The sequence below is a fragment of the Theobroma umbraticum genome, unplaced genomic scaffold, assembly GCF_002168275.2.
Source record: "Theobroma umbraticum cultivar Fairchild unplaced genomic scaffold, ASM216827v3 scaffold_20.0, whole genome shotgun sequence".
Lineage (NCBI taxonomy): Eukaryota > Viridiplantae > Streptophyta > Magnoliopsida > Malvales > Malvaceae > Theobroma > Theobroma umbraticum.
The window spans coordinates 2608610-2620655 of NW_018397266.1; the positions used below are offsets into that span (position 1 = coordinate 2608610).

The 12046-nt window shown below is 34.1% G+C and overlaps 1 protein-coding gene across 1 annotated transcript; it reads right to left on the minus strand.

Moving 5' to 3' along the window:
* Positions 1 to 577: 577 nt before the first annotated feature.
* Positions 578 to 4569, minus strand: LOC110423360 (endoglucanase 8-like). Its single transcript, XM_021437577.2, has 6 exons — positions 4341 to 4569; positions 3704 to 3796; positions 3414 to 3575; positions 1859 to 1970; positions 1376 to 1539; positions 578 to 1043 (listed from the first exon to the last, which is right to left on the minus strand). The coding sequence occupies exons 1-6, from the start codon at positions 4491 to 4493 to the stop codon at positions 720 to 722; spliced, it is 1008 nt and encodes a 335-aa protein (XP_021293252.2). The 5' UTR covers positions 4494 to 4569; the 3' UTR covers positions 578 to 719.
* Positions 4570 to 12046: the final 7477 nt, after the last annotated feature.

Here is a 12046-nt window from a genome sequence, read left to right on the forward strand (position 1 = left end):
TTTTTACATTGTGCATTGTGAAGTAACGATCATGGATCATGGTAGGTGGTATCTAGATGCTGGCTGTGTTAAATATCCTCAATCTATTTGAAGTAGTTGTGCTGGAGAATGCTGGAAATATCGTCTTGTTGATTTGGATGGCAGTGAAGAAAGAAACCATGTCAATGATGAAGTTAATGAATGTGGCCCTCAAGGGCTATGGCCACCTAAAATGCGGTCTCAGTAAGAGCAAGGACGCTCTTTGGGCCGAGGCTTCGCCTTAGTGACAAGAGGAAGTAGTCAATGAGCCACCGAAGCACCTTTCATGCGGGGTTAGCCTAGTTATTGATTAAAAATGCATTTAAAAGTATAAATGCTAAAAAGAATTAAAAATATTGATAAAAATAGTCATATTTATTTATTATATTTATGAATAGACATTTTAAATGCAATTTTTTATTATTAATGTTAATAAAATTTAGATTTTTTTCGTATTTTGCTAACGGTGGCATCACGTTGTATAGACAAGGTTGGATATGATAACCATGCTTGGCAATGACCTTGGAAGTTTGCCCAACAAAGAAAAAAGGACGCTCTGTTTTAAGTGTACAAACGCAACTTTCTTCGTTAATTGGGAAACGATTGGAATCTTTTCATATGACAATAATAGGGGCAGGGTGACCATTTCGCACACCACTCTAATTATCATCTCATCCTTTCGCACTTACATATTACGGAAATCAAGGGTGGGCTGAAAGGTATGCAAGAAGTCCCACAAGCGGTGCGTTGATGTACGTTGTGGGCTCCGACTCTTGAAAATAAGGCCTCGAATCTGGAAAAGCATCCGACACATTGGGCCCACCGACCACTGCTCCCACCAATAAATTGGGGTTGGGGTTTAGGCTTAGGTAATAGCGAGACCCCGCTTTGCACCCAATGCGGTCCGGGTGGGCCTTCACCGATGGCAGTGAGCTGGCCCTGTGATGAATCCTCTGAGGAAAGCGTGCACCATAGCCAACCATGTACGACATCCCCAATGGGTTATCTCCCAAGATGTAGTCCACCTAAAATTCCCACAAATATCAACGTATATTAACTTAACTTGTGGTCCTTTTCCCATTTACAGATATTCAAGGGGAAAGAGATAGAAAAAAAGCCCATGATCACGTGAGGTCTTTTGATGATCATCGATACATAACAAACATTCTTATATCAAAGATAAATAGTTACTTCTGCATCACAAAGACAAAATCTAGCCGTTGATCTTGTCTGATTTTGGATATGGTCCCCCGATTTAACTGTGATGTGGATATAAAAGGGTGGAAGGTAGTATCTTTTTTTTCTCCATTTTCCAATAGAATAAACAACGTGAAAAAGAATAAATTAAATTAATTACCTGGCGTTTAGCCAATTGTTTGAGAAGGGCAGCGGAGGCTGATCTTTCACCACATGGCACCACCTTGTTAGCGTGGCTTAGATAATTAGAATAAGCTAGAAGTAGGAAAGACAGTGACGTTACGTGCTGCATGTTACTCCCTCCAGCCTTGAAGATCAAGCCACCTTTTTTTTTTTCCATGTAAAGACAGGGGAGAAGAAGAAAAAGGGGTGAGTTAATTAATAAGCAGAAAAGCACCTGGATCAAGCAATCGCTTAGCCCCAAACAGCACTTAATTACAAAACGATTATTTGCAACACAGCTGGTCCAGCCTTATAACACATGTGACAAACTTAATCATTTGCATTTCCATTTATAATATATAAGGTACTTTTTTCCCCAGACCAGAGATCTGTGATTTTAATGTTATATGTATTTTAGACTGTTATCTTTACTATCAACGTTCAATGTGCTTAAGTAGACAAAAAGAAGACAACCATTTACCAGGAGAGTATTGAACTTGAGGATGAGAAATTCCAGGCAATAAAGAACAAATAAAGCCGTCAGCATTTTGCTTGAAGGACTCGAAATAGTCAGCTTTTCCCATCAGCACTTCCTGTGAAGAAATTTCACAGAAGATAAGCATATTTTTATTTTCATTAATAATAATATTGAACTACTTGTTTTGTTGGTCATATATATCAGCTTCAATGCATAATGCTGCATGGCCTGATAAATATTAATTAGTGGCAAAACCCATAAATTCAATGTTCATGCACATAGAGGATGATATAGAATAATAAAAAGCATACTAAATGCATGAATAGGAAGAAATCATGTAAGATATGTATACATATATATATATATATATATATAGAGTATCAGACTATGTTAAGAGTGAAAGGTCCTTAACAATGAGTCGTTATCACCTTTCAAGAAAAGTTAATGTGGAAAGATAATGCGTGAGCATGGGAAGGAACCATCGCCCCAGCCTTTAGGCACATGCATGTAGCAGAAACTCACTGATTGGGGACCCACAAGAAGCCAGGTCTCTAAACCAGACTAAGCTTAGACTTTGATGCCACCTCCAGTTCAGCACGAAACTTTGGTTAATGATTGAGGAGACAAGACGCTACCAAAGCAACCGTAAATCCACTTAATTCTCTCAGAAGACAATGTTACCCTCACGCGCCCTCATTCTCATTTCTTTATCAACCTCTTTGGCCCCAACTATATTTTAATGTTTCAAGAGAATGTCCAGTTTGGGTTGTCAACCAAAAACTATGCTCACATGAAACCCAAATTCTATGCTACACACATCATCATGTGCAATCATCACGTACCCTCTTCCCTGTAACATTATTGTTTTATTTAGAACTTTAATTGATCAATTCCATCTTATCTAAGTAGTAGTACGGTCACGATTATAGACGCACAGTAAGGGACCCCCTCCCCCACCCTAATGGAAATCCTTTTTTGTCCGTTTTCATTTTGATGTTAGAAACTATAGTAAGAAAACGGATATATAAAAGTTAACAATAGAAAGTATGGCTATCTATCTAACCAAGTAACTTCGCTTTGGTTTAAAATCTGACGAAATGAAATCTAACCTTTTCCTCGTGACCTTGAAAATAAGGCCAACACTTGACACCTTGCAACTGTTTTCAGTTTATCAGAAGTCTATAAAGGCATCAAAAATGGCGTCCGAAAATGTGAGACCCCACAAAATGTGAGGTCCACCAAAAACATGATCCAAGTTTATTCCACAGCCACGTGACACTCAGACACCTTTTCTTCTATTTTCTAACAAGAGAGGAAAAAAAAATACCTAAATAAAACAATCCCCTACATTACACACCCCAACAAAAATCACAAGACAAACAGAATAAAAACACTGCACTGGACAAATAAACAAATAAAAACCGACTCGTTAAGCACACACGCATATATACAAAAAAAAAAAACCAGGCCAAACCAAAAACATTCGCATGATTATAAATGAATTAACATAATCCAGGGATTAATTAAGGGAGGGTTTTTCTTTGTTTAATTTGTTCACCTTGGAAATGAGGACATTAATCCCAGCATGCTTGTTATCCCAACCGAACTCATTGATGGTATCTCCAGCTCTCAAGATGACCTCGTTTTTCACTATATACTCTCTGTATACGCGCTTCCTTGAGGCCTTGTGTAGCCAAGCGGCTCCCCAAAGCAATTCGTCCTGCAAATGTTTTATATTCCAATCCCAATGATACGATCAGCCAGTCAAAGTTGTAGACTTTCATGTCTTAATCCAACGGTTCATATTTATTGTAAAACAGCAGCGGTAAAAAAATCTATATATCTGACCTGGTAACCATTCACGTCGCAGTAAAAAGGGCACACTGCAGCGTGCAGGCTGCTGCTATAGGCACCCCGGTGATTGTCAGCAAAGTTGAACACCTACAGTGCAAATACCATTTTTCCCAACGGTCATTTTTTTCGCGATATTTTCACCATAACCACGATAAAATTCTATACAGTACACTGTTCTTTATTGGAAAAACCAACATGATCTTCATTTGTCATCAAAATGAAAGGCCACCTAGAATCGTACTTACAATTATTAAAGTAACAAATTTAGCTAAAATTTTACTATTCGCTAATTATTAAGGCACGGTTTGATACTAAAAAAAGGAAATAGTAAAATTGCATCGTTATGTAAAGAAATAAAAACGTTAAAAACATTCTTAACCCGTGACATGAAATGGTTACATGTCCTTTTTCTTTAATCAAATAATATTTTCTGAAAAACAAAAAGCACGCTAAAGAAGCAGCCGTATATTTTGAGGTCCAACTTAACATACGCTAAGGTAAAGTAGATCTCATTTCGGACGGTAAAAAGGTAAGAAAACTTACTTTAACTACTGAATACTCTGTAAGTTAAAAATTACTGAGTAAAAAAATATTAAGTGTAATACTAATTGACGTGGCGACAGTGACGTACCCTAACGGCTCGATTGAGGAGCAACCTCGAGTAAGCAGCGTCACGTGACCTAAACACAATGGAAGCAGCGGCCAATGCAGCGGCGGTTTCACCTGCCACGTCAGAGCCAGGATGCGAATTATCGATTTGGTACACCGTACGAAGCGTGTCCATATCCTCCGGCCTCTCCCAGCAGCTATGATCAGAGTATGCATCTCCCACTTTGTCGTATCACCGACTCCAGCTGTTGCCGTTTGCTTTCACAGGTAATCCGTCGACCACTTCATGGCTTTAACGGCGTTCTTTAACTCCGGCCCCATGTTCCTCCCGAAATCTATGATACTCCAAGCCAATAACGTCGTCGTAAATGCCATTGGGAACCCAAACTTCACGTTGTCTCCAGCGTCGTAGTATCCTCCCGTTAAATCCACCTGAAACCGAAACATTAAACGCCGTTAATGATTTAACTATAACTGAACAGGTTTTTTTTTTTTTGACCTTTTACTGAAGTAAAAGGGAAATGTAGGGAGTTGGGGGGGAGTAGGTACGCCAGCAGTGGAGCCGTCATGCAATGCGGAGTCGCAGCGCCATTTGACGCGTTGATCTGGGGGAAGTCTGCCTGATCGTTGGCCTTCGAAAAAGAGAATGCTCTTGCGGAGAGCGTCGTGGTAGTCGTGGCCGCCAAGAATTGGACGAGAAAAGAAGAGTAAAGCAAAAGAAAATGCGACAATGCCGGGAAAACCCCCGGATATGAGATGAATTTTCGCGCCATCCTTTTCCGGAGGGTTGGGGTTGGGGTGCTACTTGCTACACTGCTAAGAAAAGAGCAGAGACCAACGTGGTTATTTATACTAAAAGTGTCATCGGATTCCAGAGATTTCACCAATGGGGACATGCCACTTGGAGAGACATGACTGGGGGAAGTTGGGATTCCAATGCAGGACGTGCTTGACCGGGTTAGTCGTAGCGGCTGTTGATTATTCTGGGTTCGGGTTGTGTCCGAGTTTAGCCCATCCGTTTTTATGAGCAGCGGTGGGGAAGTGGGAGTAGTCAAAAGGAGAGGAATAATGAGGGCACATGTGGACACCGCCCTATTCATGATTGACACGTGGAGAAACGTATGGTATGCGGGGCCTATCAACGGAAAGATGGAAGATGAAAAAGCAGAGAGGCATTGTGCAGCGTCCGATGTGTTGACAAAGTTGGAGATGTTTTGTTGACAAATGGGGCATGTGAGTTTCTGTTGGCCAGGCAGTTGGGAAAGCCGGGCAAAAACAAATAAAAGTTGTCGCTGTTTTTTGGAGGGGGTTGGATTGGATTGTGTTTTAAAGAGAGAAATAAGTGAGGTGGAGGTGGTGCAGTAAGATTTTGCGCAGTTATAACACTAAAGTGGTCCTGTAATTACCTAGGCGCTGAGCCTGTGCCGTGGATAACACCAAAATTTTACTGAATGCTTATGATTTCATTTTTCTTTTTTTTGGTTTTCTTTTGAACATACAAATGTTTTCTCCCTTGTTAAAGTAAATGTAATAAGCGATGTGCATAAGCCAAGCATTAAACGGAAACAAATGGTTGTGGATAAGTTAGGAAGCTGAAAAACACACATTGTCCGTGATGGAAAAATGTTCATATCCATCTACAGTCCGGGCAAAGTAAAAGGAAGCGGAAACAAAAAAACAACATAGAACAGAATGGAACTCTATGCCATTTCCATATAGTCATTAAGCTATTTGTTTCATAATTATGATCAAGTCCCTGATTCAGTCAAATACCAAAGCCGTGGAAATGGGAAACCAAGGAGGCCCTATGCTAAAATTACGTCAAGCTTTTGTCTGATTAAAGAGCTTCAATCTTTGATGAAATCATGTTGCAATCTTTACTTCACCCGCGCTAATTCAGAAGCAAATCTTTTCACTGTGAAATTTGAGCAAGATTAATTTTGGGTATCAAAGTTGACTAATTGCTGTGATAAAGGCTGTCAAAGAGCCAATAATGGCAAGTACTTTAGAAAAGCCAATAATGAAGGCACCTAAACTCCTAAAACAAAAACCAAAACAAGAAGGCAAGAGTTTGCTAATCAGTGAGGCCATGTGCCCATCTTTCCACTTCCACAAGCGCAATGTCATTGGCTCAGGTTCAAGTCATCCAATCCAAAATGGAGTGGGGGACCTATCTTTCTCGATAAGGTTTTCCATCTTCGCAGTTTTCCTTTTTCCTTGATGAAGATAAGAAGGGGAGGAGGACATGAGGGTCGGTCTGGGCTATCAGGAGAAAGGCAATAACGTGCCTCCATTGCTTGGGCCTCACGGGAACCCCCATTTCTAGTCTGTGTGGAGCACATAGTGTTCAATAAATTCGGCTGGTATACTACTTAGACCAGTGACTGTGAGTCATGATATATACTTGGGAAAGTTGACTAACGTTGAGAAAGATTGAGGCCTTGTCCATAGCGAAGAAGTGGAAATCTAGCCTTGGTTTTTCAACATGGCTATTTTGAAAGCTTTTAGTTAAACCCAAACGTGTCAGACGCGTCAATTAACTGTAGGAACATATGCTACTCAAGGGTTGAGTTTGTGATGCTTGCCTACGAAAAACAAACACTAAGCTCGATTAGGAAGATACCATTTGATGGATGCTTTAACTAAAATTGAGTTATTTTCTACCTTAACCAACTGAGTTCTCTTGGTTCTCTACACCAAGGAGCAGTCACTTCTTCGTCACCTGCAACTTCTGCTCAAAGATTTGCCTCAATCTCCACTCTGAACTTCACATACAGAGTGGTTTTGAATTTTTGTGTATAGGAAGGTTAACCTCTTTGCTGCAATCGCAGCTAAGTTTCAAAATGATTGCATTCCTTTGAGAGTTCAATCGGCGGCTTTTTCGGGATTGTAGTCAAGCGAGCTGGGCCAGCCTAATTTTTTGTTGACATATTAAGTGAAGCAATAAAATTTTGCAATATATATTTATATATAATGAAAAATAGATGCCTGATTCGAAGTAGACTGAGTTGTCATGATTGAAACATAGACACTTGGATTGAAAGAAAAATAAGGAAATACTCATATGCTTTAATTTTCACTGTACTTTTTACCTTTCCAATCATTTGGGTAAAAATATCTTTCATACGCTTTAACACTTTTAGATAAATTTTGCATTAAATAAAAATAATAATAACAATAATTAAGTTATTTTATTTAACTATATTCATGTTTTAATATAATAACGGGTGTAAATAACAGGTTGAACAGAACTAAGTTTGTAACTTAATATATGTTTGGTTTGATTTTTTTCAATTTATTTATATTTTAAAAATAGTAACTAGATCAAATAAAACTTTTGAAAAACTCTAAAAAATAATTTTTTTAAAAATAAAAGCTCAAAGAAAAACTCTAAAAATAAGCTTTCTCTTATATTCTTTTAAAATACATTAGCTTTTTAGAAAATACTCATCTTTCTCAATCATTTTTCCTTTCCTCTCTCTCCTTTTACAAATTAGTCTTCGTAAAATTATGATCTCTCTCTCCTCTACCTCTTTCTCTCTCTACAAAGACTATTCAAAAAAATAAAAATAGAAGATCTACGAACATAATAGCAAAATCTAAGACTATTTTATTTTTACAGAAATTAAAAAAAAAATTTAAATTCAAAACTGCATTAAAGTATTATTTAAAAAATTTCTTTCTTCACTAAAAAATATAATACTATTACTACTATACAAGTTTGAAATTTATTTTATTTTTTTTAATTTTAATATCTAAAATCGTATATAAATTCGAAACAAACTTATTCTTTTTTAGTTTATTAGGTAATTAAAGATGACATGAATATTTTTTATGATAATTTTAATCAAAATTAAAACTTATATAATTTAGTTTGCCAAACACTTTTATTAAATAGCTTTATCTTAATTTTAAAAATTATTATTTTTTATAAGAATTTCATAATAATTTGTAAATTAATAAAAAATTAAGTCAAATAGGTTCTTAATCTATTCCATAAAGTTAAAAACCCATTTAAATAATAAAAGATAGAAATAACCAAAATAATTAAAATATCTAACTCATTAATAGGATTCGATTCACTAATCATCAATTTGGATATGCAATTATGCAATCTCTACCATTTATGACGCACGACCCGCATGAAGTTTATATAAAATGGTGTTTGGTACTTTACAATATAATGTGATTACAAGTAATATGATTGTAAGTAATGTGATTGCAAGCAATGTCATTGTAAAGAAAATAACATTACAGTGTTTAGTATACAAGCAAAATAATAATTAAAATGCAGAGAAGATAACATTATAGCGTTTGGTTTACAAGTACTTTGCTGGGAATGTAATGTTAATTTTCAAAATTATCCCTAGTTATTAATATACAAGTTTAATATTTTCATACTTTTATTATTAATTTTTATATAATATCATCTCTTAAATATATTTTTAATGTCATATATTTTATTTTTATTTATTATTATAATCTTATATATTTTATTTTCATTTTTTAATATAATTTTTTATATTATATATTTTATTTTAATTTATTTTACCTATATTATATAAATTTTAATTTTTTATATTATATTTTATTTTAATTTTTATTCTTATATTATATATTTTATTTTAATACTTTTTATTTTAATTATATCATTATAAAATATTTTTAATAAGGTTATAAAGATTAAGAGTAAAAATATCTTTAAAAACATTACAAAGTGTAATATAATGTTATTGCATTAGTTTTAGATTGCAATCATATTATATCTTTTAACTGTAATGTGATTGTATTAGAATTTTACATTGTAGTGATTTGTTACAAAATAAATATTAAAATATAATTTAATTAAATACATTATAAAAAATATGCTCTCACTTTTTTTATATCAAATGCTACTTAAAGTTTAAGTAAACCGTGTACCTCACATCTAAATACATGATTGGGATTAAATGATTCTAAAATTGCATTAAAGTTACAATTACAGTAGAAACGAACCCATCATCATAACGTCTTTGAGCTGTGTAAGGGGTAGGCTTGAGAGCCTATGCCAACCCAATCTAGTCCAAATTAAAGTTATTATATTTTTAATAAATAAACATATATATTTAAATTCATAGTAATATAATATATATATATGAAAAATATTAATTTAAATTTCTATTTCTCGTTGTAATAATAAAATTCCACGTCTATGGGCGGGCCACGCAGAGGTCGAGTTTGGCTTTAAAAATATCAAGCCTGGTTAACAGCCTCCTACCTCGAGGCCGCCTGTGGACAGCTTTACCTTTACTTGTAAGGGCCTATATGTTGAAGGCCTTATCTAAACTATTTTAAAAAGCAATAATTAGGTTCAATTTGTGTTATAAAGTTGGCCAACTTAAAAAATAATTAAAATAAAACAAGTTGATATCAATTTTTTAACTAGTTTAAGTAGTTTTTCTTTATCAAACTTATTCACAAAGAGCTTATCAAGCCTACGACCTTATTTATTTAACAAACACCTTCATTTAATTATTTCAAAGGAAAAATATAAATGAGTTTAAACATTGTGAGTTATTCCACTACAGCACTTATTCATGTATCAAGACTCAAGTACCTTAAAATTTGATTGTTGCAAAGAGTGATTTAAAAGAAAACTTAGGAATCTGATGAAGCGTTGCTACCTTAATATACCCGAGTTTGAGTATCAATATTAGTGAGTTTGATTCAATTATTCTTAGTTCATTCTGATTATGGAATATGTAATTATGTTATGTTATATGTATTGAAAATTATGTGATCTATTTATATTATATTAGTATAATTTTATTTGTTCATTAATTTCTTTAGAAAAAATTAAAAAAAAAACTTAGGAAAGGTTGTTAAGTGTAAAACGTTGGAATTCATCCTTGAATTAATTAAATAATTTGCTACAATTATTTATCATTTGGATAATTTATATATGAACCAAAAAAAAAAAGTGGGGCATCTGCACAAACTAAAGGCTACCTGCCAGTCCACCACCATATTCTCAAAAACACATGATCTATTAAAACGAAATGAAGAGGGAAATTCGAATCCACCGCTTATATGTACTACAACATAACAATGTCATCACCTACCTTTTCTTGCTGCAGATACCCAAACCTTAGCATAGATCAATCATCAATCCTTCTTCGGGAAAATTCTAATTCGAACAAACAGAGCAATTAATATCTACACCCTCCCTTAGGCCCAAAAGCTGAATTGGATCTCTGCAGCTGCTCTGCTCAAATGTTCCTTCACTCAACCCCATCAAAGTATCTTTCTCATGGGCTAACCGTTTCTTTGAGCTAATAAATTTAGATATCCAGCCAGCCACCAGTTTTGGTGACATGAGTGAGAAAACAGAATTCAGCCTTTTAATTACAAGCCGACCACATCCAACGACAACAATTGCGACGTACGTTTGCATTGGCTTTTTTTAAGACAGAATTCAGCCTTGTGCAAAAATTGATTAAAATCGATTTAATCGAATTAATCAATAATATTTTGTTAATTCGGTTAAAATGATTAAATTATGGAGGTCGATTAAATAGATTTAGTTTGATTATGACAGTTTTATTCTTCTCGATTTATCAACTTTAAAATGATTGAAAACTATGCAATTCATAAGAATGTGTAAGATAGATTGGTTATACAAAAAGTTGGATAAGTATTTAAGTGAAGATGAAAGAAATGTGGCAATTGTCATGGCATTTACAGGACCATCAGCAAGTTTTTATTGGCCATTTATTATTGGTGTATTTTCAAAATAAAATGTTATCTTTTTAAATGAAAAGTTATTACAATTCAAAGATTATGTCTTATGGAATGATGGGTTATTATTTTATAAAGTGATTATTAAAACAATACTTTCATCTAAAAATTATATTTTGTAAAATATAAAAGTATTGTTAAGATAAAGAGGTGTTTTGATGAAAAGATTGTATCATTGAAAAAAATACTTGCAAGTTTATATAAATGACTTATTGCCAATCATTTTGGCACATAGAAAACAAATAAGATAAGAGTAAAAGAAATTAAGAGCTAAGAAAATTGTTATGTTCTAAAACTTAAGTTAAACACCTAAGTTTCCATAAATTACTAAAATAGTTTAAATTCCTTATAATATACTTGCTCCAGAAAGTAGATTTTAAAATTAATAATTTAAAAACTTTAAATGTATCTAACGATTTGGTCTTATAAAATGTAAAAATAAAGTTAAATATTAACTTCATTAAATCTTGGATGCTGTTGGCATAATTTCTCCTTTACCTACTTGAGTGATGAGAATAAAATAAGTGTTAAAAGATAATATTTATTAAAAAGTTTATTTTAAAATCAATTTTATCAATTTTTTAAATTTTATATAAACGTTCGAGACTTTTCGTTAATTAATCATAAATAAAAATTAACATGACATCTTTTGTTGTTGTACGTCGAAATTCATCAATTATTACCAAGAAGAGAATACTACGTAGGATCACTGATGGCCCTAGTTAATTGTGCCACTAGACACGTATTTCCACGACAAATTACCATTGCATCTGTTTATCGTTTTTCCACGCTGCACCTTTAAACACATGGTGATGCATGCAATTTTCAATTGGTAGGGTTTACAGCTAACTTCCTTCCATGTGTCGAGAATACAATCTGTCGATGACCAATGCATGGTTGACATGGCAGTTAAGCTTAACATTTATTCACGTTATGACTATCGGCAGTTAA